Here is a 27,961-nt window from a genome sequence, read left to right on the forward strand (position 1 = left end):
CGTCATACCCGTCATGCCCCGCGGCGCTCTGTCCAGTGTTCCTATGGCGACGGGCGGCAGGCGGAAGCGGGGCTAGGCATGGCGGAGTCTGTGAGTGACCCGCGCGCTACAGTCTCCCCCCACCCCCGTCCTGGGCTCCTCCCGTCCGCCCAACCCTGACGTTCTCCCTTCTCCCCTAGGAGCAGCGCTGGCTGCGGGCGGCGCGGGCCTTTGTCTGCGAGGCCCTGTGCCCCGCGGGGCCCGGCGGCGACCCAGAGCAGTTGGCGGAGTCGGTGTTGCGGTGCCTGCGGAGCACGTGGGGCGGGCGGAGCGGGGAGTTCCCGCTGGGTTACAGGTAACGCGCGGGTGGCAGCGGGGCCTTGCCCGCCTCAGATGCGCTCCCTGCTGCCCGGCCTCGGAGCAGACGCTGCGGATCCTGCCACACCCCACCGCTTGGCGCGGCACCCTCCCGCGGAGGGTTCAGTTGTGTTCATTGCCTCTCACGTGCCCCACCCATGTGAGCTGTTGCCTCCCCCCATCTCTTATGCATGGGCTTGGGCGTGTCTGGAAATCAGCTCCCTACTGAAATGAGTTCCCACCTCTGCTACGCTGATGTACCAGGCTTTATAAAATGACCATTTCACATAGTCTGGGTCCAGAATGCTGGCCAGTGATAGCACTCAGCCAAGCCTGGCCAGCTTTGGCTTTCGGGGAGAGTTTGCTTCTCCAGAGTTTCTTGGCTTGTCAGATTTGAAGGTTGTTTTCTTCCCTTGGGCAACCTTGTACATCTTCTCACTTAACTGACTCCCACTTCTAAGGATTACCACTAAGGCCTGATGTACACCTGAAAGTTAGGTTAATATAGATGCATTGCTGCCCTGTGCAATTTAGTTAGGTTGACCTATGCCCCCACAACTGGCTGGATGGAAGAGAGCGTTGGATTTACCATCCCATTAGAAAAAGCCTCTCTGTTGCTGTGAAGTGTCTATGCCAGAGTGCTATGCAGTGTAAGTGCACTTGTAGGGTTGCAACGCTTGTCCTAAGTCCCTGTGGCTTACAGTGCTGCTAACATGAGGGCCATAGTGTGTAAACAATGTTTCAGTATAACAGCTCTTTCTAAAACCCCATCAGCTGACCAAGGTGCAAGTGTTGAAACTGCTAGCTGTAGTGCTGTCTAAATTAAAGCTTTCAGTGTTGTTGATACCAATGTTGACAGTGGGGGGAACTTTCTGCTGAAATTATCTAATGTAGATAGGGCCTATATGTGTGGTGTGGGTATTGTTATTCTAGGCACACACATTAAAACCAGGTGGGTAGGGAATGTTGATGATGCCACCAATCTTTCTCAAACATAGTGACTTGATCAGTTTCAACACTGTGTAATCTTGAGCAGATCTTTGCTGATCAACGTTGGTTTGTGGTGTGCAAAATTTTTCTATCAGGTGAAGTGAAGAGCCTAAGATCTCTTCAATTTGACATCCCTTAACTTCACATCCTTTAAGCAAGGTCCATTAAGATTACGATTTAACTCTAAGTTTAGGAGCATTGTTTTGAATCTTTCTCCCGGTAAGCAGCACAGAGACTTCTACATTTAGCCACTCTTCTAGTAACAAGTGAGAACCTCCATGCACCTTTCTGGGGAAAAGGGTGGGGTGGGGTGACAGTATTGATTTAGAAAGGAGATTGCCTGTTACAGAGTCATCCACATCGCCACATGCAATATGCTTGGTCTTCTCATGGAATTTCCTATTAACATTCTGCCTAAATGGTGGGAGAAATCATTCTCACATCTCCTAGGAAGGTTGTTCAAGAGAATCTGCTGTTCACTTGCTGTTCCCAAATATTTCTCCACATGTCCCATATGTGCGTAGCCAAGTGACCAGTCTCAAATGGCTCATGCTTCCTCTGAGGTACTCAAGGGTAAGAGCCCAGTATGAAGTGTAAGTATTGGTAATGCTGCTAGACATTATTGGTGTGTGGTCTAGCAAATTCTCTCATTTGGCACTGGTCAGGTGCCCAGGGTGCTGGGCTAGAAAGGTTCAACCTGTACATTCACCCCTAAGATATCCCACCTGGTGGGTCTCTGACGACACTTTTGTTGAGCCTGATCTGGAACAAAATGTCTCAATGTCTCTCTCCCGTTCCCCCCTGCATTGTCCTCATCCCTTCATACTCTAACTTTTCCATTTTATCCAGCTTCATCTCCATCTCTGACCTCCAGTGCCAACAACACACTCCGTGCTGTAGTCACCTTACTTGGAGCACGAGTGAGTTCAAGACATGGGCTCACCAAAGTGAGGTCATCTTGCCCAAAGAGAGTGTTTTGCCACGGGCTCACCTGATCCTGATTGGCTACCTGAGGGATGGAAGAACACAGGAGGGGAAAGAGAAGCTAATGGATGGTAACCTGTATGTGCAAGACAACACTGGTACAGTTCCCTGTGAGGTATGGCAACAAGTAGATGGTGGATCCTGTTCTTGGTACCATTTCTGAGGAACATGGGAGACAACAGAAGGATTATGACAATTTGCAAAAGATAGTGTAATGTGAGAGATCAGATGTGTGTCTTGTGAGCAGAAGGTAGTGAGCTCAAATGCCAGTGATGGAGGGTGAAATTTGTCAACTCTTTCACTGTTAAACAGCTGACTATCAAACTTTCTAGACTAGGGGATGACCGGAGAAAAGAGGTAGGGGAAGAAGTTTGATCCTGTCAACTACCATTGAAGTGTAGCTTCAATTACTAATTAAATAATGGAGCAAACTCTTTGAGAGGTACTCTGAGAAGCTTGTAGGACCAACAGTGGTAAGCTTTCTTGAATTACAAGCTGTAGCATGTAGGTCGTCTGTCGTGTCTGACGATGATGTCTTGAGCTTGCACAGGCTCCTCGATTGTGGACTCGCATGTGGCTGAGGATCCAAGCTTTGAATGGCATGGGCATGTCCTGGCTCTGTTGGTGCACCTGCTGCTGTTGCTTTCTTCCTCTCATGAGCATCAATGAGGCGTACGTGTCGCTCTTCAAAGTTGTCATACACGTGTCGTATGAGAGCACACCAGCCTGTTCGGTCTTTTGCATGCTGCTCTAGCTGATCTGGTTTTAAACCAGTATGAATTACAAGCTGTGGAGTTGAAATAACTACAGCAGGGGAATTAGGCTAGGCTTTTTGGTGTAGTTTATGATACGATGTAGGAAATTTTGGCTTGGATGGGGTGCTGCTGTTCTGAGCCTTGCTTGGAGGATTTTGGATAAAAGAAGCAGCACGTGGAATTGGCAGCAGAAGTGTAATGCTAGTGTTGGGAGAACAAGGTGCTCTGTTTTGATACTTGTGTTGGTTTATATTCGCAAAGAACACTTTGTTGGAATGAGCTTCAAAAAATGGTGAAGCCAGAGAAGTTAGAAATATGGTCTGCAAATACCAAGCACCGCCAAAGCTTAGGATGCTGTAAATGAATTGCCACCATACCCTTGGCCCAGGTTTCTCCCCACTTAGGCTATGCATGGTCTAGTGCCCAGCAAATTGCTACTCCTGGTGAAATTCTGTGTGGAAAGACATCCCTCCCTCTCTCCGCAACTGCAGAGTCTCATTGTTTTGTGCAGAAAAAAAGGTTACAGTGGGGGTAGCAAAGAAGAGCTGCATCAGTGCTCTCTCACCCTCCCAGTAGGGCAGGCACCTCTGTTTTCATAGTCAGGCAGAGATAAGAGGATGTGTGTGTCTGGGCATGCCCTGGCTGGGGAGGCTAGAGATGGAGTTCCCCGTCCCCCACCCCTGCCTGGAGCTGGATGGATCAACCCACAGAAACCTCTCCTGCCTGCAGGAAGATCTGCACTGTGGGGAAGGGAGGAACTTGGTGAGGCAGGGGGACATTTCTTGGTGGAGGAGGTGAGACTTTGTGAGGTAGGTTTGCCAGGTGTGGGGGAACTGAGGCTCGGCAGTGTGGGGGGAGCAAGAAGGAGGGGACGGGTGCAGAGGGAGAGTCCAGATGCACAGGGCTGGGTAGACAGACAAAACAACTCCTCTTACAGTAACTCCTCCCCTCATTTCCTGGACCCAGACCTCCTCAGCTACAAGGAAGCAGTGTCACTATACAGGGAATGGCTTCCCTTGTCCTCCCAGTCCCTGTGCATCTGAGCCCCCCTACATCAGCATCCCCTATGCCCAGAACCCTACCCCACACTGAGCCTTCTGGACTTCTACGCTGCCCGCTTTGCCCCCTGCAGCCAGTCCTTCCTGCACCCAGTCCTCCCCGACCACCACACACAGTGGACGCCCACCCAACTGCATCCTGATCCCACCCCCAAAGCGCAGCTGCCCAAGCACTAGACCACCCCCTCGCGCTGAAATCCCCACATCCAGACTTCCCTCACTGAGCCCTAACTACTGTCACTTGGCATCCTTTGCAGAATCCCATTTTCCCTGTACCCAGAACCCCACGGTGAGCCAATGTGCACCTAAATTCCACCCTCTGTCCCCATCCACACTGAGCTTTACAGGACTCTGGTACTCTTGGTGGAATTCTGTGCCAAAAAACTAAAAATTCTGCAAAATACTGCATATTTGATTTGTGGGTAAATTTGCATAGGCGTTTTCAAAGCTATGGACAGTGTTCTCTCTGATTTTTCCCATGTGTTCAGAATGTATTTTATCTGTTCCAGTTTAGAAGTAGTTTGTGACATTTCAGCTCCCTGTTGGTGCACATAACAAAATTCATGTGGTGGGTGGGCTAAAGGGGTTCAGAGTATATGTGGGGGAAGCAGGGGACTCAGGGTTGGGACAGAGTTGAGGTGCAGGGTTGTGAGGGCTGTGGCTGGGGGTGTGAGCTCAAGTGAGGCCAGGGATGAGGAGCTCAGGAGTTGGACAGTGTGTGCATGGGGGTGGCTCCAGATCTGTATGGGCTCTGGGGTGGGGATAGGGATGAGGGGTTTGGGATGCAGCCTGCCCCAGCGCAATGGTGGGGAGCAGTGGTGGGGAGAGAGTACCCCCCACACCCCAATGCCGTGGCTGGCAGGGAGAGGCCCCTTTCTTTGCCATGGCAGCTCTGGGGCTGTGGCTTCAGGATAGGCACCCATCCCCCAGCCAGGACAGTTTGGAGCTGGGGAAGGGTGCCTGTACCCCGGCTGTGGCAGGACCAGGGCAAGCAGGTTCCCCGAGCACCTGTATGGTGCATAATTGGTTGCTGTGTAGCCGCACAGCTATGCCACTTACAGGAAACTGAGGCAATATATTGTTTGCAGTTCTCTCCTGGGGCAAACAGGGGAGTTTATTTCTCCAGAGCTCAGTTGCTGCTACTGCTTTGGGAGCACCAAAATGTGCATCTTGAGGGGAACTGATTCCTGCTCTAAAATGAGCAGTGAGAAGGCTGGGTTAGTGCTGTAAATATCCCAGTTCTGAAACTATATTGTGAATGTATTTCAAACTGTAGTACCTTTTTCTTTTTTGGTTTAGCTCCTGCATTTTGAGTCTGAGTGGCTGGACCTACTGTTTCTCTTCCCCAGCTGGGCATATATACCACAGATGAATAAGGACTCAGCAGGATATGTGGAAATCCTGTCAGACCCAGTTCCAGTAAATGCTCCACCAGAGAGAGTGGTTGACACCCTCCCTGTCATCTACCCTACAACAGCTGCTCAGTTGGTTAGCACCAGGTAAACTCTCAATGCTCTTAATTCAACGTGTGCAGCTGTTGCTACTGCCATTTCTCACAGATTCACTCTGCATCACAGTAAGAACATGGCCTGTTCAGGGAGATGTTGGTTGAGTCAGATCCATGCTGATGGTAGGAGAGAACAAGGTATAATAGATAATGCTTATATTAAATAATTTTAATTAATCAATGAATAATTAATATTCCAACAGTACATGGGAATTTGCTAAACTGGGTAAGATACAGATTCAAACTTTTGTGACTTTATAGATTTTATTAACCCAAATGGAAGTTAGGAAATAATAGAAAAGACATGAAGATGGTAATGTATAATGCATTTGATTTTAAGAGACAGCTCATTTAAAATAGTAAACATAATCTAAACAGATAGTGATGGAGTAATGAACCACAGAAATCAAAGACACAAGTTTTGGGTAGGTAATCCTAGATTTAAATTTTGAGCTAGTATATATAACAATTCAGAATCTTATTAGAGTGCTAAGTAAGATAAATGCCTGTTTATGCTAATCAGAATGTCTGTTCTCTAAACCCCAGTAATCTTTAAAGTTTATAATCTTGGAAACTATGTAATTAAATAAATGCAAATTCAGGTTTATAATTTCAGATTATACCCTAGATAAGTGATATGTATTGTAAACCTTTTATCTTTTTCACATAAATATATTAATTACACCAAATATGGAGAAAAAGTCAAAAGTTACTTTTACCGGTTGAACCTCTCTAATCTGGCACATTCTGGTTTGGCAACATCCGTGGTCTGGTATGATTTTAGTTGGCTGGATGTCCACTTACCATGGGTGTGGCCAAGTTTCCTACAGTCCTGTAAAGTTTGTTTGCTGCCACCAGTCCTGGCTCTCAGGGTTCAGTGCTGTTATTTAGCTCTAATTTCCCCATAAATGTCTTCTAAGAACCCAGTAAGCAATGGAAGTGTTGGTAATGCTGTCGGAACAGCACTTCCCAAACTGTGTTCCGTGGAACACTGGTGTTCATTGCAAAGTGAATAGGTGTTCTGCGAAAACATTGTGACGCTAGCAATATTTTTCTTTATAGAATGTTAAATGTGCAATTGTGTTCAAAAATACTAAGGTATTTGAATAGTACTTAGATTTTAGAAATGAAGCTGCATCCAACCCTGACACAGCACAGGGGCTAGGCCTACCCCAGAGACACCCCGTCTTTCCACGCCAGGTGTGAGCAGACAAGCTCAGTCTGACAGGATCCAAATGTGGAGGAGCTCAGTAGACAGGTGTGGGTGAGAGGGTTCTGTGGGGGGGCAGTCTGGGTGTGGAGAGCTCAACTGGATTCAGGGGTGGGGAGTGCACAGGGTTTCATTAGGGGAATTCCCAGTGCAGGGACAATAGGAAGGTCTCTTGAAGGGGTCCAGATGAAGGTGGGTGGAGCTCAGTGAGGTGATGGGGAGGCTGTTGGTGGGGCGATAGAGCTTGTCAAGGAAATTCTTCGAAGGGACTTGGGGACTGGGGTGCACCTGTTGTTGACCTGCAAGGTGAAGACAGACCTGAAAAGAGAGTGATTAAGTAGATAAAAGGCTGGTGATGGAAGGGAGCTAACTTCCAGCATTCATGAGCACGGCTACCTTTCTCCAGAGTATAACAAGGTGGCTCGTTGCAAAGTTGTGTGACTTGTCGTCTTTGAAAATCTCATCCCCTGTCCCTAGGAAGGGGGAGAGTCCTCACTACCCCTTTGGGATCTTTTCCTTCCATGAGGAGTATGTGCTACACCACATGTGCACCCTGTGTTTTTTGTTGACCTAGTTCTGAGTTTAGCTTCCATCCCTCCTACCCCTTCCACCCTCCTGTGCCCAACTTCTCATAGGGCTCTGTGTAAGACAAGAACAAAGCTGAATGTAGCAGGCGAGCTGGCCAGACTGAGCACTCTCCTGTGCATCCACAACAAGACATTCTTTTTCCTCTTTCTGAAGTGCTTCACCTCTGCTGCCTGCGTCCCTGTGTTGGTGCAGGTGAGTCCTTAGGGCTTTGCCCACAATTTGCCATCTGTACCTCAGTGCTGGTGCTGTTTAGGCTTTGTCATGAGGTCAGCCTTTTCCCATCTTGACTCTTATTTATCCCTTTATTATTCATAATGCTCTAATATATTTCTAGTACATTCCATCCCAAGGGTCCCATAGCGTTAGGTGAAGTGCATAGAAGGATCGTTACAGCCTGCAGAAATGCAGCCACCGTTGAAGTGATGCACGACTCCACTGCCCAGCAGGGTTTAAGTGCTTGGGGTGGAGTGTGGGACAGCCCTGAGGGCAGGAGAGGCATTGGACTGTATTCCTAGGGACACCCTAGCTGCAGGGAAGGTTCTTCTCCAGTGCAGTGGATGTTGATGTTGACTGTGCTTTCTCTGCTACAGAAGCCTGCCCAGCTAGCTTGGCACCGCATGCTCCAGTTGGGCCAGGGCTATGTGCTGACATCATTGCGTGTGTCCAGCCTCAAGGCATCAGCGCACAAGGTGTTTGTCACCAGCTTTTCCTCACGCCTCCTGCCTTACTCTGCAGAGCAGGTAAAGGAGCAGCCTCTGGAAATTGCCTGGCATGGAGGACCAATTCAGACAGTTTCCCTTGAGGCCTCTGTGCAGCCCAGCAGCCTTCTGGGGGTGACAGATGAGAAATTGCCAGTGCCAGCCAAAGAATCCAAGATCCTGTCATACATGGTAAGGAGTTATTCCTCACCCACACCCATTCCTGCTTTTAGAGACCACATCCCCAACTCCCGCCTCCGAATTTCAGCTCCTGCACAGCATGGCCGCTGTGCACCTTCAGCACTATGGGATCACATTTTTCCTTAGGCCTCAGTGCTCCAGGGCCCTTGGTATTCCTTGTAAACTCACTGCTTTTCTCTGTATTCCTGCTCTAGGGGACCATCACCCGAGTACTAAATGCCCAGGCTGGCCTCTATGAGCTTGATAACAAGGTCTGTCTGTGCCTTGCTTACCAGCAGCTGTTGAACTCTGCCCGTGGACTCCGACCAGGAGCACGTGTGGAGGTAAGCTGATGTGGCTGGGAGTTGAAGCACAAGAGAAGGTGGGGGTGGCTGAGGCTTAGGCCTATGGAAGATGGTGTGTAGAACAAGCTTAGTGTGCAGTGTGGGCTAGGATTACTGAACCTTTCGGTCAACCAGGATATAACCTGGAGCCTAGCTAAATCAAGGGGGATGGATGATAGTAGCAGTTTGCTCCACTGATTCTTATGTAGGTGGCAGCAGATCAGTGGAGGCCATTTGGGCTTGTTAAGAAATGTAAAGAAATAGCAAAGGGCTTTGTGTGGGATGAGAGGGTCTTTGAAAGAGACGGCAGAGTGGCCTCTTTCTTGCTATTAAGTCATATGTTTATTTCTCTCAGCTCCGAGATGTCCACTTCCTGCAGAAGCCTCTGGCTTCTTTCCCCTTTGTTGTTGTCCTTGGTGCCTGTCTGCACAGCACAGTCCTTCTCAAAGGTTTCTCAAGGCTCAGTACCTTCCACCAGCCTGTAGCCTCCTCTGGAAATCTCTACATGCAACTGCTCTTCCGCTATAACCTAGGCCTGCCACTGTATCTATGGCTGGTGAGCCTGTTAGAGATGCTGGAGCAGAGGTGAGGACACTCCCTTCCATAGTCCCATTGGGAAATGATTGTGAAGGCCATTCAGAGGTCCCTGATGGCTCTTCTCACTGGTTGCTTCACTCTTCTTACCCATGGGAGTTGTAAGTTGGTCTCAGTGAGCAACTCCTAGGTTCTATTACATAAGATGTTTTTTGTTCCAGAACAGTTAAGGTTACTCAACTACAACTATTGAGCCAAATATTAAAAACTATAATAAATGCAGTTATGTGAGACAGCTACACAGGAACCAATTTGCAAACTTTGAGAGTGCAGTTTTCATCTGTCCCCTTTCAAATATGTATCTACCACATCCTCCACTAAAACAGCCTTATAATTTCTGCTAGCAACAATCCTCTTTGTTTGTTCATTTCTTCCCCACAATCTTGTTTTAAAAGAGATGTCCACAATTAAGGATGTTTGTGTTACTGCCCTTACTTTTACAGAACTGTTGGTTTTGAATTTAGTGCCATTGGGATGGGGGTAAATAAGGCATTCATAGATTACAGCCGATGGTATCTTTAAAAAATGTTTCTATAAATAACATACTACAGTGATACTCTCATCTTCCCTTCCTCATATGTATTCTCAAGTCCTAAATTTATATTGCATTTTGTGGAAGCTGTAATGTTAAAATGTAGTTATAGATATCCTTGCAGTTACCCTTGTTTATTCCATTTAATGTCTATCATCCATGCTTTTGTGATTGTATGTACCTTAGCAGTGGATAATATTAGCATATGAAGTGTTTAAGTAGCTGGACATGGTTTTTTATTAACAGACCTTGTATAGTTTAACTCTGATGTTCTTCTGTGCCTAAAGTAAATAAGCACAAGAGTTACATATTGACCAGTTAACCCCACCCCTCATTTGGATCCAGAAGTACAGAGTCAAGTAGCAACAGAGACTGAAGGAAAAAAAAAGCAAATATAGTACAGTACTATGTTAAATGTAAACTACTAAAAATATAAAGGGAAAGGAGCAGTTTTCTTCAGCATGGTAGTGGTTTAAAACCGTATTAAGTTAATGTTCAGTAGTAAACCTTTGGAAGAACAATTATGATGTTTTGCACAGTTACAAACATTCAGAGTTACAAACAATATTCATTCCTGAGGTGTCTGGAACTCTGAGGTTCTACTATATTTGTGTGTTTCCCTTTATCTAAATGTCTGAGTGGTAGGGAATTATACCTCTGTTACACTTATTTTATAGAACTGGCGGATAGCATGGAGGAGTGACTTGCTCAAAGTCACACAAGAAGTCTGTGGTGGATTCAGTCCTACCAAGTCCAAGACAAGTGTGGGTCCAATGCCAAACACTAACAGGAGAGGAAGGATGTTATTTGTCTATTTATATATTTAAATATACCTTTTTGTGTAGATTTAGAGGTGACCAGAATTTTCTGAACTGCAACCAAAAGTAAAGTATTCTGGTGGATTTTGGTCATTGTTGGATTGAAATTATTTCCAATGGGTAAAGAAGGATGATTCAGATTTCCTGGTTTTTATATTTTACGCTTGCATCACTACAATTAAGGCCATATTTAGTGTTATCTTAGTGGAGTGTTTGTTTATGAAGGTAAGGGAAGATGAACAGGGTGACATGCAAAGTGACTTGCTGTGTAGTGTATTTGATTGTAACTTTTGTGGATTTCCTACTTTTTTAATGTTTGGTTGGTAATAGTGGCTGTTGGGAGGTAGAGGCCTGTTGCCTCAGATGCAAGCATGGATTCAATCCGGGCCATAGTCTGTGTGCAGATAATCAATTGATTTACCAATGAAAAGTAAGAGTGTGTGTGTGTGAGAGCAAGAGAGAGCCATTCTGATGACTCATTACAACTGAGTGAATTGCAGAACACCAACTAATTTGAGAGGAATGGTGGTGGTTGGTTGATTTATAGATTCCTGCATTGAGCCCAGTAATATGTGGTTGAGTGCTGGAGCTTTTCCTTCAGAAATACGTCCAATTTGAGCTAAAGATTTTCAAGTGATGAGGCTTTCTCAATAAGCTGTCCTAATGGGTAGTTGCTTTTGCTGTTTAAAAACATGTGCCTTTGGCTTTATCCAACTTCAGCTTTCAGCCAGTGGATCCTGTTACCAATATTGCCATCTCCAGACATTCAAAAATCAGGTTAGACCTCTAAAATCACAACACAGATTTCAAAACAACAACGAAAAGATGCAATTTGTAAATTTGCCTTTTTATTTTTGAGCCTTTAGCAAGGAGCGACACATACCCAACTTATACATGGGTCATTTCATGTTAAAAATTTAACCTTAGGGGCCCTTATAAAATATTGGTCTCCTGGTTGGAGGGAGATTTCACTGTGCTGTCTCATAACCTCTATGTTGTAAGTTTCTGCCATCCGCTCCATCTTCACGCTCTTCTTCCCCTTTCATCTCCTAATATGCCCACCTTTCACATCCTCCCTCTCTACCATGATATTGCCTTTCTATGTTTTCCTTAGTCTCATACCTTACATTATGCATAAGTGTGACACAATGGCCCCTGGGCACCATCTTGCAAAGGCTTCACTGTCCTGTAACAGCAACTCCTCTCAGACCTGATGAACACTATACCTAGCAAACTATTCTCGTGGTATTTGTCTATTAAAAATGTCATATGAGATCTTAAATAAAAGGCGGAATCACACTGGTACTCAGACATTGTGGGTTATATGCAAGGATGATGTTAAAGAAACCGTGTTTATATACTAAACATATGCTTTAAAGTCTAAATCAAGGCAGGGTTGGCAAACAGGTTTTGAATCAGGCAAAGGACATTGATTCACCTGTCTCATGTGTGGCTATGTAAATTAAGCATTGGAAGCCAATACAATAGAAGCCAAATCTCCATACAGAGTAAATAGGAGGTTGTGAGGGCCCTAGAGACAGAACCACAGGGGGCTGTCCTATCGGGTTGGGAATGAACTTTGAAGAACATAAATAGAATGCAAGGAGCTGTTTTGTTCCGTGAAGAAACTCCTTGAAGAATGGGTTGGATGCTCGGATCTGAGTAAGACTGGAAACCAACTAGCTCTGCAGAAGACTAGGTCCATGGGGAGAAATCTAGTTGTGAACAATAACCATTGATAAGTGGTGAGCCCAGATGTGCATTTTGTTTTTTTATGTAACCATTTCTGTTTCCAGTATCCTTACTGTATCTTGAATTTTAGTCTTTGATGGTAAATTGCTTTGCTAAAAATATATCTTAGTGCAGTGATGATCCCAAATTTTAACTAGACAAGCTTCATGTATTGTATACCTTTGCGTTGGGGAAAGCAAACCAGTAATTTCTGAGAATGTCCATTGATGGGAGTGGGATATCACAGGGGAACTCTTCAAAGAAGATTGGGGTGCACCAGTTGGTGAGTCTTTAAAGCAAATTAAAGGTTGGCTGGGCTCTGAGGATATCAACTGGGAGACTAACAGTCTGGTGGTGTCAGTTAAGCACAAGCAAATCTTCCTCCTACTGGAGGTAGTTAGGGGCCTTAGCTCTCTAAGAAACTGTCTCAGTAACATCCTTGCTTTATGTGCAAAATTTCGCCATAACAATGGGTGAACTACTAACACTTGTATCATTCCACTTCTCAGGTTTTGCTGCTTTTTTGGGCGCCGGCAGCTGTTTATCCGCTCTGCACATTGTGGCCCTGGCATAGCCGAGAAGTTTCTTGTTCCCATTCTGAATGCTGAGGTTCCCTCTAAGGAGAGATTGAGAGATGTTCATTATGAGATCCTAGCAGAAATGCATCATTGTCCCCTGCAGCAGGTGGGGCCCTGTTCCCTGAGCTCCCTCTGTTTTCTGAGAGGAGGAGACTCGTGTTTTTCTTGCTTTTTGTATTGTTTAGTATCAGCCCTTGGAGCCCCCAAGCCAAGCCCCACCTCTTTCTGTGCTGCGCTGTGTGGCTGAGCGGAGAAGCTGGGATGCCTTCAGTCCATCACAGCTGCTGTCTCCCTTGGAGGCCCAGCACATGGGCACCCAGGAGCTGAATCGCAGACTGGCTTGGTCCTATGATGCATTCTCAGCAGAGAGCTTCCAACCGCGAGTGGTATGTGTCAAACTCCTCTTGCTATCTGACCTGCCTCCCACCTTGATGTATGGGAGTGGGATTAGGGTTCCTCTTCTCTTGATTGGCATGTGAAGAGCACCCTGCTCTCCCAAAACTAGTCTGTGGTGATAGATTGCTGCCAGGTGGCACAAGACACTTCAGTAACAGGCCCTTCAAGCTGGAATCTGGTTGATTTCTCTTCACGGCTTTCTTCCTTTGCAGGTATTGCTAGGGGTGCTCAGACCTTCCTCCAGGAGTGGCTGTCTTCAGCTGCGGGACAAGAGTGATTCGATTCCCTGTGTGATATCCCACAGAAATGGCAGCCCCTTTGCTGACACAGCTCTGATAGGTGCGGCCTGCTCAGCTCCAGCTGGGGACCTTGGGCTCAAGTTGCTTTGCTGGCTGGCCCAAGGGGATGGGCGGGAGATAGAATGGAAGAGGGCAGTGGGGGCGAAGCTCCTTCACTGCCTTTGGAAGTAAATAAACTGAACATGTTCTCTGCTGTGCTTGTCTGTTGGCTAACCTCTTCGATCTGGTGTGTTTGCAGGGTCTCTTCTGCAGGTGGAAACCTACCAGCTTGTGGTGGAGCGGTTCCTTCAAAGTGACTTTCCCTCCTGGGAGCAGCTGTCAGTCCTGGAACATGTGAGGGGCAGAGAAGCTAGGCAAGTCTCCCTTATCCTGAGCCCAGGAGCAGAAGGCCTTGGCCTCCCAAAGGGGGAGAATTAAAAAGTTAAACATAAGTGGGAAGTGATCCTGTAGCTTAGGCCTGGGCCACACTGTCATGTACCTAAAGTTGGGTGCCTTGGGTGATGGGGAATAACCCAAGAGCCTGGAGAGCAGTTCTAGAACTTGGCTGGGAAGGAGAATCACTCTGAAGCCTTGGGTGGGTAGAACTAAGTGGGAGGGCAGCTTGTGCTCTTGCTTTCTCTTGGTGTTTCTGCTTCACTCACTTGGTCCTAAGTTAGTGGAAATGCATGTCTGGCCCTGCCCGTTTACCTGAGCATGCAGTTGTCTAGAAAGGTCCCTGGTGACCAGTTTAAAGGTTCTCTTGGTGGTGTTGAACTTTCTGTCTGTTTCTTTTTCCTCCTATGGCATCAGCCTCTGGAGTTCCCCTCACCACTTGTGCCCATTAAATCGGAGCCCTTCACGCCCTGCCCTCCAACTAGCTCATGCACATGTTCCCTGTGAAATTCGGAATTTTTTAACTCAAGAACTTGCCGAACAACTTGGTACATCAGTGCATACCTGCATTTCCTATGCTGTCTGCGTGAACAGGGTTCCTCTCTGAGACACTCCCACCCTCTCTATCTGTCATGGATATGCTAGGTTCAGCAGGCCTCCACTCCATCTGTTCCTGCTTTTTGAGCATTTGGCTAAGCCTCCTTCTCTCCTCTGGCCACCTAGTGTGGGAACCCTCCTGCCTCCGTCCCCACCCAGTCCCTAAGTTGGAGCTATGCTGATGCCTCCTCCTGGCCCCTCTTCTCTCTGCAGGCTGTATGTGCAATTCTGCTTTGAAGATGTGCAGATTCTTCATACGCCTGAGGTGCCTGTCCAAGTGGGTCCCTCGCTGGGCAAGAGGGATGTTCACAGCTCAAAGGTTGAGCCAGGATCCCCTGAGGCAAAGGTTTCGAAGCTGGAGGAGACCAGCCCAGGACCTGTCACTGCAGAGTGCTGTGATGGAGGCCAAAGCAGTGCCAAAGGAACCGGCTGCATGTCCCGTCTATTCCTGGTCGTCCAGAAGGAGGGGCTTACGTATCGCAACTATCTGCTGGCTGCAGCAGGAGGTGGAGAGGGACAGGATCTGCAGCTCAGCTTCCAGGCCACTGTACTCTGGATGAACAAACCTCAGCGCTGGGGGCATCCCAGAGAAATTGGGAGCCTGACAGAGCTGGAGCAGCCCAACTGCTGGAGCGAGGACAGCAAGGCACAGCAGAGAGTAAGAGAGAGCTGGAAGGAGCCACAGGGGTGGCCTTCTGATAAGGATGTGAGCCAGATCTCAGCGTAGGGATCTTGTCTGAGGGCCAGGGGACCTGGGTCTGGAGAAACTGGGAGGAGGGTTGTGTCTCTGGGCCACTGATACATGTGAATGCAAGTGACTCCCCTCCAGGAAGAGGTTTTATGTATCCTCTGTCTCTGCCCTGCAAGTGCTCCTCTTCTCCTGCCCCTTCCCTCCCAGGTCACACCACACTGCCACTTTGTAATCCAGCCTCTTCCTGCAGAGCACTCTGCCTTCTCTCCCAGTCCGTGGGGTGGGTAGCGGGGAGGCTGTGCTTTCCCTTCCCTGCGCCACTCCCACCATGGTGAGCTCCACCTGCCTCCCCAGTGGCCTTCCCTCATGAGTTTCTCCTCTTGTCCTGTTGCAGGTGTTGCTGCTCTTTATGGGGAGATCACTTCGATGGTTCACATTCTTGCACCCAGATGGGCTATACCAGCTCATTGTGCCCCAGTGTCTGGTAAGGAAGGGCCTTGATGCAGCCTCCTGCAGGGCTCCAGAGCTGGGCTTTCTTTTCCTCCCCACCCTGTCTTTTCACCACTCTCCGATTAGCTTGTCACTCTTTGGCTTAGCAGAGGCATCTCCTGCAATTGAAATCTTGCTATCCCCACTAAGGGAAGCACATTAACTCCTGTGCTGGAGTGGGGAGAAGCTAAGGTCCTGCTGGACCCAATCCTGTGCTGTTAATCAGAGCGACACGTCAGCTCCCTCGAATGACAAATAGAACGTCCAGGCTGCGCTGTCCCTTGAGCCACCTACAGACCCAGCAGTGGCTCCGTGGAAGGCGAAGCATTCCAGCAAAGAAAACTAAGCACCTTTTGGGCTTGGGGCTCTGCTGCTGCTTCTACCCAGCACGTGGGTCAACTTACGTCACCTCTGTGTTACTCCAAAATCCTCAGGAGTCTCTGTAAGGACCTTTCTGCTGGTGTTCTCCGAGAGCCTCCTCCTACATTTGGGGCCCTCACACCTGTTGATTTTTTTTTGTCTTCGTGCTTCCTGTGATGCATCTCCTGCAATATTGCTCTCACAGGACTTTGGGGTGTTTGAACGGCCTGGCCTCTCACCATTGCAAGAACAGCATCTGAACCAGTTGGGGTGCCCCTCGTGCCTGCTAGTTTCAGATTCCTGGTACCTACAGCACAAGACTTGGATCTCCTGCTTGACTCAGCCCAAGGTATGCAGCATCCATAGCTCAGGGTTTCTGTGAGTGACTAAGAGGCCTTCCCTGGAGATGTGGTTCAGAAGACCACACAAGACTGTTCCTTGGCCACGCTATTATGCCCATGGGCACTGCTGAAAGCAGCGTGGGACTTTGGCCCCTCTCACAGAAGTGAAAAAATATATACCCCAAGCCACCCTTTCCAGAGTGGTAGCCTCTCAGTTTCACACAGTTCCATGCTTCTTAGTTGCAAGGATGGGTGGGTTTTGAGTGGAGTTGGTCCATAGTGGTGGTGGGTGCATATCGTAACCCTGGTAAATCTGTTTTTCCTCCTTTTCCAGATGCTTCCTCAGTCAGTGCTGGCAGGGATGGGACAGACAATCTCCATTCCAGAGCTACTAAGCAACAGGTATGTTGGTTCTTCCTCTGCTGTGACATTAGGGTCACCGAGACATGATCACTGCTTAGGAAGTGGGGTCAACGCTGGCTCTGTGTGAGGAATGCATTTTACTCAGCCACACGCACCTTTTCCTCCAGCACAGTGAGGTTTCTTTGGAAATCTCCTTCACGTGCAAGTGCTGACTTGACCTGACCCTATTTAGCGTACAAGATGTGATCACAAGTGAGATGCTTTCTGAACAGGCCCGAAAGTAGTAGGTTTACAGCTGAAGAGAGTGACCTTGTCTGGTCAGTGAAGCCCTTACCATGTTCCTGCAGTACGGCCAATTTGCCCTCCCATTTCCCCATCTGCCAAGCTTCTAATCTGGGGTATATGAATTCTTTGCTCTTCAAACACCTTACATAGGTAAGTTTCTAGAGCTTGCCTTCAGAATGCCTCCAACCTGACACCCTCCCCAGGCTCTGATACCTCCCTTCTTCTACTCTCCTGTTGCTTTTGCTCCTGTTTCTCCAGATCCAGCAACAAGGAAATGCATCCTAGGAACCTTGTACTCTGCTTTTAGGGGTGTGGAATTTATCTGAACTAGCTCCATGGAAGCCTGTATTCCAAGTTTTTTCTGCAGCTTCCATGCTACAGCACCAGGAGTCCACCCCTCAGCAGAAGCCAGACATACTATGTAGTAGCCCTATTACACACTGTCTACAAGAGTTGTGGCATCTCCCAGTGGGGTTTAGCCAGAACAGTGGCTAAAGACCTCCACTTCTACTAGTGTCGCTGCAGTCTTGAGACTCTTGAGCTAATGGCCCCCTCATAAGTTTATTGGGGCTTATGCGTGGGTCTGCTCAGGGCTGGGCTTCCCACTTTTTTGACGTTGAAAGGTACTATATGCACCCATTGTTGTCGCAGGGCTTCGTCATTAGGAGAGCACATGGGGAGAGGTGGATAAGAATCTAATATGCTGAAAGCTTGTGTTCCTAACCTGCTGTCTGGCTGGTGCAGGAGCAAAGTGTATCTGAGTTGGATAGACCAGAGGCAGATAAAGTACAGGTGTTGAATAGCTGTGATGCCTCCCCAGCAACGGGCTGTCATAAATCATCCCTGCCCCATTTAAAACTCTGCCCTTGCCTCAGCAGCTCTTTTTCTGCCACACAACCTTACTTATGCCTCTGCCACATCACTTCCTAGACTACACAGCATTCTACATAACATGGACCAACACAAACACCCACAAGAAGCCTAAAGATTTATGGGGTAGACGAGGGGCTAGGTATGTGATTCCCTGATGTGGTCATGGCCCTCAGTGTCCAGGGTCCCAGGGTTACATGAGTTCAGGTGGTGGAAGTGAAGTGGCTGTGCCTTCAGTTTCCTCTGTGCTGGATTTTGTGTTGGATAGCTTCAGACATCAGGCTCTGTCTTTCGGGTAAGATGGAGCCCCTGGTTCTTTACTCTGCTCTCAGTTTCACAGGCTCCCTTGTCTCTTTCTCTGGTGAGATAGTGGAGCGGACCTTGTGTGCTTCCCCTGGAAATGAAAAGCGCTCTGCGCTCTGCAGAACGCGGCGGCAGAAAGGTCAGTGCATGCCTACCTCTGATGATGCTTGGTCCCCTCTGCACTCTGAAGAGAAGGAACAAAGCCCCATTCTGCATGTGTACATTTGGGGGTGAGGAGAGCATGCCAGGATGGCTGCGACCCTGTGCAGGTGTCAGAGGGACAGAGAATTTTGTCCTGTGCCTTTGTGCCTGCCAGGGTTGGACATCATGCCCCAGTAAGGGGAAGCATGATCTGTGTCAGGGATGAGGTGCAGCATTCTGCTTTGATGTTGGCGTGTGCCATGGAGGGGGATGCTCTGCCCTGATACATGCATGGGGCTGGAACACCCTGTCCCATTCAATGTGATGGAGGGACCAGGACACTCTCCCTTTGGTTCGTTGGGATCAAATGGAAAGGTGCTTGGTCGTGAGGAGAGTTGGGGATAGGGGTGAGAAGGTGCATGGTCCTATGTGTACGGGAGTAGCAGGGGGCACTAATGTTTGACCCTAGGGACCAGGTGCTGGCTGGTAAGTCTACAGTAAAAGTAGCCTGTAGCAAGCCAGGCTGGGAGTGGAGTAGAGCAGCTGCTTGTGAGCTCATTGTGTATTTCGATTTCTGCATGTCTAGGCGCCCTCCTGCCTTGGGATCACAGTGTGAAGCTGAGTGTTTCAGCTGCTCCTGGCTCCTCTACTGTGCTGGATGTTTACATAGCAGTTGACTACACTCAGCATCTCTGGGGTTTGCTGCCTGGGGCCAAGATTCTCTTCCAGAACCTGCAGCGCAAAATCTCCAGGTACTTCTAGTCCTTGAACAGCCCTCGTGTGACATCAAGACCCCGACACTTCCCTTTCCCTTAGCACGCAGATACATGTCCCTCTGCCACCACCCACCATGGCTCTTGGTTCTGTGGCCTATCATCTGACCTAGACTCAGTTGGCCACATCTTGCTCCTTGTCTCCATATCTTGTCCTCCTCCCTTCCTGATCTACCATCCTTCTGCTCTTCTTCCCATTCAGTTGCTAACCCCAACTCCTGTGGGCCATGCTAGAGGTTAAAGGAAGACCCCAGCCCATCCAGACAAAGGGGTGTTCTAGAGTTGCTTGTAATGTTTGCTTTTTTTTATGTTGCAGGTTCCAAAATGTTTATTGCACCTACATCGCATCCAGCTGCATCAGCATCTTGGCTCTACCGCCATCCTGCCCTCTTCTTTCCTCCAAGTGAGTCTGGGCTCTCCCTTGTTCTTCCACAGAGGAATGAGTGGTGGGTTTGTTTGTTTTTTTTTGTTTGTATTTGTTTTTGTTTTGTTTTGTTTTGGTTTTTGTTATTGTTGTTTTCCCTGTGGTAGCTATTCATGTTCTTTTCATGTACTTCATGTTCAAGAAGTATGGGTAATAAGCAGGAAGAACTGGGAGTGCTAATAAATAAATACAACTATGACATCGTTGGCATCATGGAAACTTGGTGGGATAATACACGATTGGAATGTTGGTATTGAAGGGTACAGCCTGCTTAGGAAGGATAGAAAGGGGGGAGGTGTTGCCTTATATATTAAAAATGTAAACACTTGGACTGAGGTGTGGACGTAGGAGATGAATGTGTTGAGAATCTCTGGGTTAGACTAAGAGGGGTAAAAAACAAGGGTGATGTCCTGCTAGGAGTCTACTACAGGCTGCCTACCCAGGTGAAAGAGGTGGATGAGGCTTTTTTTAAACAACTAACAGTCATGCAGGGCCCTGGATTTGGTGGTGATGGGGGACTTCAACTATCCAGATATATGTTGGGAAACTAATACAGCAGGGCACAGACTATCCACTAAGTTCTTGGATTGCATTGGAGACAATTTTTTATTCCAAAAGGTTGAAAAAGCTACCGGGGGAAGCTGTTCTAGATTTGATTTTAACAAATAGGGAGGAATTGGTAGAGAACTTGAAAGTGGAAGGCAGCTGGGGTGAAAATGATCATGAAATCACAGAGTTCACAATTCTAAGGAAGGGAAGAAGGGAAAACAGCACAATAGAATGGATTTCAGGAGGGCAGATTTTGGTAAACTTAGAGAGCTGGTAGGTAAGGTCCCATGGGAAGCAAAACTGAGGTGAAAAACAGCTGAGGAGAGTTGGCAGGTTTTCAAAGGGAGACATTATTAAAGATCCAAAAGCAAGCTATCCTGCTGCGTAGGAAAGATAGAAAATATGGCAAAAGACCGCCTTGGCTTAACCAGGAGATCTTGCATGATCTCAAAATAAAAAAAGGAATCATATAAAATATTGAAACAGGGAAAAATGACAAAGGATGAATGTCGGCAAACAACACAAGAATGCAGGAGCAAGATTAGAAAGGCTAAAGCACAAAATGAGCTCAAACTAGCTACAGGCATAAAGGGAAACAAGAAGTCTTTTTAGAAATACATTAGAAACAAGAGGAAGACTAGGGACAGGGTAGGGCCATTGCTCAGTGACAAGGGAGCAACAGTAATAGGGAACTTGGAAATAGCAGAGATGTTTAATGACTTCTTTGTTTCGGTCTTCACTGAGAAGCCTGATGAAGGAATGCCTGACATAGTGAATGCTGGTGGGAAAGGGGTAGGGTTAGAAGTTGAAATAAAAAAAAAAAAAAAAAAAGGTTAAAAATCACTTAAAAAATTAGATGTCTGCAAGTTACCAGGGCCTGATGAAATGCATCCTAGAATACTCAAGGAGCTGATGGAGGAGGTATCTGAGCCATTAGCTACCATCTTTGGAAAATCATGGGAGACAGGAGAGATTCCAGAAGACTGGAAAAGGGCAAATATAGTGCCCATTTATAAAAAGGGGAATAAGAATAACCCAAGAAACTACAGGCCAGTCAGGTTAACTTCTGTGACAGGAAAGATGACGGATTAGGTAATTAAAGGAATCATCTGCAAGCACTTGGAAGGTGGTAAGGTGATAGGGAGCAGTCAGCATGGACTTGTAAAAGAACAAATCATATCAAACTAATCTGATAGCTTTCTTTGATAGGATAATGAGTCTTGTGGATAAGGGAGAAGCAGTAGATGTGGTATACCTAGACTTTAGTAAAGTATTTGATACAGTTTCACATGATACTCTTATCAAAAAACTACGCAAATACAATTTAGATAAGGCTACTATAAGGTGGGTGCATAATGGGCTGGATAACCGTACTCAGAGAGTAGTTCTTAATGGTTCTCAATCCTGCTGGAAAAGTATAACAAGTGGGATTCCACAGGGTCTGTTTTAGGACTGGTTCTGTTCAATATCTTCATCAATGATTTAGATATTGGCATAGAAAGTACTCTTATTATGTTTGCAGATGATACCAAGGTGGGAGGGGTTGCAACTGCTTTGGAGGACAGGGTCATAATTCAAAATGATCTGGGTAAATTGGAGAAATGGTCTGAGGTAAACAGGATGAAGTTTAATAAGGACAAATGCAAAGTGCTCCACTTGGGAAGGAACAGTCAGTGTCACACATACAGAATGGGGAGAGACTGTCTAGGAATGACTACAGCAGAAAGGGATCTAGGAGTTATGGTGGACCACAAGCTAAATATGAGTCAACAGTGTGATGCTGTTGCAAAAAAACCAAACATGATTCTAGGATGCATTAACAGGTGTGTTGTGAACAAGACACGAGAAGTCATTCTTCCGCTCTATTCTGTGCTGGTTAGGCCTCAGCTGGAGTATTGTGTCCAGTTCTGGGCACCGCAGTTCAAGAAAGATATGGAGAAATTGGAGAGGGTCCAGAAAAGAGCGACAAAAATGATTAAAGGTCTGGAGAATGTGACCTTTGAAGAAAGGCTGAAAGAATTGGGCTTGTTTAGTTTGGAAAAGAGAAGATTGAGGGGCGACATGATAGCGGTTTTCAAGTATCAAAGGGTGTCATAAGGAGAAGGGAGAAAATTTGTTCTTTTTGGCCTCTGAGGATAGAACAAGAGGCAATGGACTTAAACTGCAGCAAGAGAGGTTTAGGTTGGACATTAGGAAAAAGTTCCTAACTGTCAGGGTGGTCAAACAGTGGAATAAATTGCCAAGGGAGGTTGTAGAATCTCCATCTCTGGAGATATTTAAGAACAGGTTAGATAGATGTCTATCAGGGGAGGTTTAGACAGTACTTGGTTCTGCCATTGGGGCGGGGGCCTGGACTCGATGGCCTCTCGAGGTCCCTTCCAGTCCTAGTATTCTATAATATTTTCCAGTCCTACAGGTCTATCCTCCAAGTCTCCTGAAGCCACATCCCCCTCACTTGTGTTTCTGTCCAACTTGCTGCTTCAGCCTCACAGCCCATCTCAGGGCAAGATCCTTTGCCACTTGTCCTGTGTCCTGGCTTTGTCCCTGCAATGGATCTGCTCTGTCTGCAGCAGCATCTTCAAAGAGGTACCCAGAGTGCACACAGGGATTGCTGAGGAGGAGCCATCTTGGGGGTCATGTGTTTTCTGTTCAGGTGCTGTTAGCTGGTTTACTGAGTCTGCCCTCTGCTCACTGGGAATGTAGCCCTTGTAAAATACTGTATAGAAGAAGCAGACATTTCCTGATTTCCTTCCCACTGTCTGTTCTTAATGCTGCACACACAATAGTGCCACAACAGAAGAGGGCCCAAAACTGTAATGTCTAGCTTGGCTGCAGGCCACAGGCTGGCCTGGCTCTGGGCTGAGTGTGTGGGCTATGCAGGAGAAAATCCCACAGTGTGTCAGTGCTCTGCCTTCCCACTGCGTACTCTATTCCCGGGAGAGAGTTTCAGTCCCCATCCAATCCCTTAGCACAGGGATCCGCAGTCCCTGGGTGGCTCCTTCCACACAGATACTGAGGCCCAGCTGATCTCTGTTTGAGACAGTCCCTGGGACTGCAGTTACCAAGCTGTTTAACCTGGGGAGGCCAGGAAGTGCTCACCCCACCCCACCTCTGATTTCTGCTCTTGCTTCAGGGGAGGTGCCGCCGAGACAGCCCACCCTGCCCATCACGCATAGGAGTGAATCAAGCCAATGCCAAGTAAGTGCTGTGGGGCAGGGATTGGGATGAGATGGGGCGGGGGGAAGCAGAGACTGCCTCAGTAGGCAGGTGAGAGGAGTTGATGAAGTGGAAGCTGGTTGAGAACAGATGACGTGGATGGAGCTGCCAGTTAAAACTTGCCTTGTTACTTGTCTGTGGTGTGCCACAACCCTTCTTCCCTCACTGAGCTCTCATGTGCCTGCTTGTCACGCTAGCCTTGCCATTGTCTCTTTCCATCTGTCCTTGGCCTACAGGATCCTGGTAGAGGATGGAACGGGTGAGGCCCTGGTGCTGTGCAGTAATCAGCAGGTAGTTGCATTGTTAGGCCTGAGTCCTGTGGAGTGGAAAGTCGTGCAGAGCAGTGTGCAGAGCAGGGGCAGTATTTTCATCCAGCATGCCAGTGTCAGGCCTGGGGTAAGTGCCTTATTCTGGCAGTGGCTGTGGTGCTGGGCCTGAGCCTTAGCTGAGTGGGATTCCTCTGGCTCCTGTATAACCATCTGGCTCACGTCCCAGTTTCACTGATAGTACTCTGGTTCCTTTCTCAGTGCGTGGAGGAGCCTGAAGACCTTGTCACTTGCTACCTGAGGAGCCTGTGTAGGAACCGTGCGCTCAGCCGGCCCATCCTGCTGGCTTTCAGCCTTGACAGAAAACCCTCAAAGATCCCCCAGCCAGGTGAGTTAAGTGCCCTAAGCTATCACCATCAGCCTCTAGTGCTGCTTGACTGGGAAAGGAAGGAGTCACCCCCTGGTGGGGAGAAGAGGGATGGGGAAAGATCCTCCCTGCAGCCAGAAGGAGGTGGGCATGCGGACCCCCTCTGTTCAGCTAGCCCAGCCTGTCAGCCCTGCAAGTACAGTAAGCCCTTGATTTAACGGACTAATGGGGGGAGGGGTGTCCATTAAACCAGAATGTTTGTTAAATACGAGGTTTACTGCCCACCCACCCCTGCCAGGATACCCCAATCCCAGGCCCCCCCTAACCCCCCCCAAAATATGCCGGGGACTCACCAGACCACGGCCGCTGGAGCTGGAACTGCCAGAGCCTGCCATGCAGCTGGAGCTGCCGGACCGCAGCTGAAGGGACCTCACTGCTGCTGGAGCCTCTGTGCACTCCTCCCACCGGGGTGGGGCGTGTGCGCGAGTGCTGTCTGCCCACGTACGCGCCCCAGCCCTGGTGAGAGGAGCGTGTGGAGACTCCAGAGGAGGAAGAGGTGGTGGCTCCTCCAGGCCGGGGCAGTGGTAAGTCCCTTCACCTTTTTTTGAAGGGAGGGGCCAGCAGGGGGCAGAAATTAGGCTTTTACAGACTGCAGTGGACTTCTGGAATGATGGGGTTGTCTGTTGGTCCAGAAGTCCACTAAGCCCGGGTCTGTAAAATCGAGGGTTTGCTGTGTCCGCACAGTCTTCTGACTTCAACCCAGCTGCATAGGGTGTTGGTTTAGGTGCTTTGTGAAGGTCTGTGGTATGGTTTGGTGGATTTGTGGTGTCTCCCAATATATTAGACTGCTGGGGGAAGGAACTTTGTGCTGCTTGAGTTTAAATTCTGCCCATGATCACAGAAAAAATGGGATTTTTCTGCCAAAATGTTTAGCAGGGTAGTCGTCACTCTTAGAGCCCTCAGGAGGGAGAACCAAGGAGTGTGTTTGCATTTGTTGGCTTCTTTCTGGTGTGGAGACCAGAAAGGTTATTTCTGAGAAGTATGTGTACATGAGAAATGCCAGGTCTTGTCCTCCCAGCTGTTACTGGAGAGAGCTCTGAAGAACTGCAGCTTCTTCTTGTGGTGCCTTCTGCATAATCTCACTTCTGGAAGTTTCCCGTTCTCCAGGTTAACAGCGTGCTCCTTTGTCACCTTAGGAAGCTGGAATATCCTGACATTTAGACAAGAGTGGGTCTAACCACGACTTGGTTGGAGTTTGTTGGTGAGATCCTAGAGTGTATAGTATTGGCATCTCAGGGAGCAGAGATCTTCCACCAGTCAGAATTCATCACAGTGCCACACTGGTGCAAGTAGGTGCTGTGATGCTGAGAGAGACCTGTCTCTATCAGATGGCGGTGACCCCAGGGCTTTTGCATGCTGTCACGTGGCACTGTTCTACAGTGCATGGCACGGGTGACACAGCACGGATGCTGTCCTGCTGGAGAGGACACATGAGGTGTAATCCCTTGTTTGTAAGGCTGGGGCTGGCATTCCTGGAGGTAGGTGCGTATCCTTGTACACCTGCTGGGTGAGCAGAACATCACTCCCAATCCTTACATGCAGACTTCAGTCATCGCTGGGGCCCTGCAAAATTCACAGTCCGTTTTGGTCAATGTTAGTCATAGGATTTTTTTAAACAGTAATTTTCATGATTTCAGCTGTTTGAATATGAAATGTCACAGTGTTGTAATGGTAGAGTTCCTGACCCAAAGAGTTGGGGAGAGTCAGAAGGTTATAGTTCAGGAGAGTTGCAGTGCTTCTCCCCTTACTTCTGTGCTGCTGCTGGGGGGCCAGAGAGCTCTGAAGGCAGAGCTCCTACTAGTAGCAGCATAGAAGTAAGGGTGGCATGGTATGGCATTGCCACCAATGTTCCATCTAATTTTTACTATCTGTGTGTGGAATGCATTTGGTGGGTACCAACGTGCCTGCAGATGTGCACCGCTCATGTAAATGTGTGCTGCTGGCGGTGGCAGTGTGCTAATCACCTGGGCAGCATTTGAATTTCTCCTGGGTGGCCGCCCAAGTGCACAGCTTACGGGGAACACTGACCGTCACCCTTATTTCTGTACTTTGCTGGTCAGGGGCTGCTTTCAGAGCTGGGCATGTGGCCAACAACCACTGCTCTCCGGCCACCCAGCTCCAAAGGCAGTGCAGAACTACGGGTGACCGTACTGTGATCACCTAAAATAACCTTGCAACCCTTGTGCAACTCCCTTTGGGCGAGGATCCCCAATTTTGAGAAACACTGGTCTTCCCCACCCCCACCGTGAAATCTGCATAATATAGGTAAAAGCACACTACCACATTTCACTGGGGGGAGACCAGATTTCACCAACCATGGCACGTTTTTCTTGGCCATGAATTTGGTAGGGCCTTAGTTGTCAGGAAAATAAGAGCTCCTTCCCTCAGAGGGAGAGAATGGGTTCCCATAACCCAGATTCCACCTTCCTCAGTCTGTCTGCAGTTGGCTGGTTACAGTGTTTGCTTCTTGTCTTTCCCCGCTGAGAATCTGTTAACAGCCTGTGCAGCCCACCACAGAGTCTCGCGCTGCTGTGCAGTGCTGGCGAGTGGATGGAGTGTGAGTTTTAGGGGGCTACTTGTATTTTCTTTCTATTTAGATTCACCGCAACCGAGACGGTTTCAGTGTGGTGAGGTGGAGTTTGTGTCCCAGATTGGAACTCGACTGAGCCTGAAGTGCCTGAGCATCCAGGAGGTAGATCCCAAACTCTTGTGTAGTCTGAGCAGCAAAAGGATCAAACATTGATCAGTCATTCAGTCTGAGGCCTGATCTCTCACCTCTGTCCATCGGAAAGATGAGGAAGGCTCTGGTACAGTTTGGCAAAGCGTGTGTTCTGGCTGAGATTAAAAGCTGTGGGCTGGGACTGAGGCATTTGTGGCTAGGGCTTTGGAGTCAAGGACTGAGGGCTGGAATTGATTGTATGTCTCCTGAGTGCAGTCATTCTGGGACTCTTGACACATGGCCTACTTAGGGCTAAAAATCTAGGAGTAACAGGTGTGCAGGCCTTTTTAGCACTCCGCTGTGGGCTGGACAGGCAATAAAGGGTGTATGTATTTTACAGTCTATCTAATGTAAATAAATGTTTTCTAACAAAATGTAAAGAATGTTGTGGGTATTTGTAGAGAACATGGGCAGAAGAGCATTTGTGCCACGTCTGAGAACTAGGCTCAGGCTTGTCTGCCTGAGAAACCAAACAGCAGCAAGGGGGAAGGACGTACAGAGGTGAAATGTGCAGCCTCGTAGTAAGTGGTTTGAAAAGTATTTGGCTCTAGAGTCAAAGGGGACTTAGACATTGCAGGGCCTATCCTAGGCACCCTGCTACCCAGTGGAATTAACATGGCACATTCCACTTGCACTGTGTGGGGCAGCTGAGCACCTAAGGAAGAGCTTCTCAGCAAGCCAGGAGTGCAGCACCAAGGAATGGGGTGGACTGGCTGGCAACACACGTTCTTTCCTCAAACCAGAGTTGTAACCCTTCCACTTGGAGGAGATGCTGCTCTTCCCAGTTACGTATCTCGGCAATAAACTTACTTCTGCAATGAACAAAAAGGTACAGTGTGATATCAGTTGACCAGACTGAAATACTTTTTAAAAAGGCACAACAGGAACTGGAGGAAAGTGATACAAGTTCAAGTTTTGATAATGAACGCGTCGGGTTCCTGGCTCTTTCCATCAGACTCGGTCAGATGCTTCAGAATGGCTGCGCTTTGTCAGTCTCGTACCTCTCCTCAACCTAACACTAGGCTCCGCCCAGAAAACGCAAACAGACCCACTGAGGGATCCTCTCAGAAGAAGAACTCTCAAGAGCTAGAGAAACTTCATTTTAGTTTTAGACTCTAGTTTTTAGATTACATTATTAAAAACTACACACAAAAAAGGTAACACGATAAAATTGACT

The 27,961-nt window shown here is 48.0% G+C and overlaps 1 protein-coding gene across 3 annotated transcripts; it reads left to right on the plus strand.

Moving 5' to 3' along the window:
• Positions 1–27,600, plus strand: CTC1 (CST telomere replication complex component 1). Of its 3 annotated transcripts, XM_075000807.1 has the most exons (24): positions 1–90; positions 180–334; positions 2,176–2,425; positions 5,423–5,622; positions 7,476–7,620; positions 8,019–8,318; positions 8,522–8,650; positions 9,006–9,235; positions 12,835–13,009; positions 13,089–13,289; positions 13,512–13,638; positions 13,837–13,951; positions 14,781–15,225; positions 15,653–15,742; positions 16,313–16,456; positions 16,783–16,850; positions 18,299–18,408; positions 18,997–19,162; positions 19,500–19,586; positions 22,565–22,742; positions 23,290–23,354; positions 23,609–23,768; positions 23,900–24,026; positions 26,663–27,600. In XM_075000807.1, the coding sequence occupies exons 1-24, from the start codon at positions 79–81 to the stop codon at positions 26,806–26,808; spliced, it is 3,825 nt and encodes a 1,274-aa protein (XP_074856908.1). In that variant the 5' UTR covers positions 1–78; the 3' UTR covers positions 26,809–27,600. The 3 variants fall into 3 exon arrangements, with proteins under 3 accessions (XP_074856908.1, XP_074856927.1, XP_074856917.1); XM_075000816.1 differs by lacking the exons at positions 1–90; positions 180–334; positions 2,176–2,425 and adding an exon at positions 2,902–2,982 and having other exon boundaries at positions 5,473–5,622; XM_075000826.1 differs by lacking the exons at positions 23,290–23,354; positions 23,609–23,768; positions 23,900–24,026; positions 26,663–27,600 and having other exon boundaries at positions 19,500–19,629; positions 22,565–22,697.
• The last annotated feature ends 361 nt before the right edge of the window (positions 27,601–27,961 follow it).

This window comes from Carettochelys insculpta, chromosome 1, assembly GCF_033958435.1.
Source record: "Carettochelys insculpta isolate YL-2023 chromosome 1, ASM3395843v1, whole genome shotgun sequence".
Lineage (NCBI taxonomy): Eukaryota > Metazoa > Chordata > Testudines > Carettochelyidae > Carettochelys > Carettochelys insculpta.

Coding starts and splice junctions, on each gene's coding strand:
- CTC1 (XM_075000807.1), top strand. Junction 13,010..13,088: donor ATCATTGTCCCCTGCAGCAG/GTGGGGCCCTGT, acceptor TGTATTGTTTAG/TATCAGCCCTTGGAGCCCCC. Junction 15,743..16,312: donor TCATTGTGCCCCAGTGTCTG/GTAAGGAAGGGC, acceptor TTGCTCTCACAG/GACTTTGGGGTGTTTGAACG.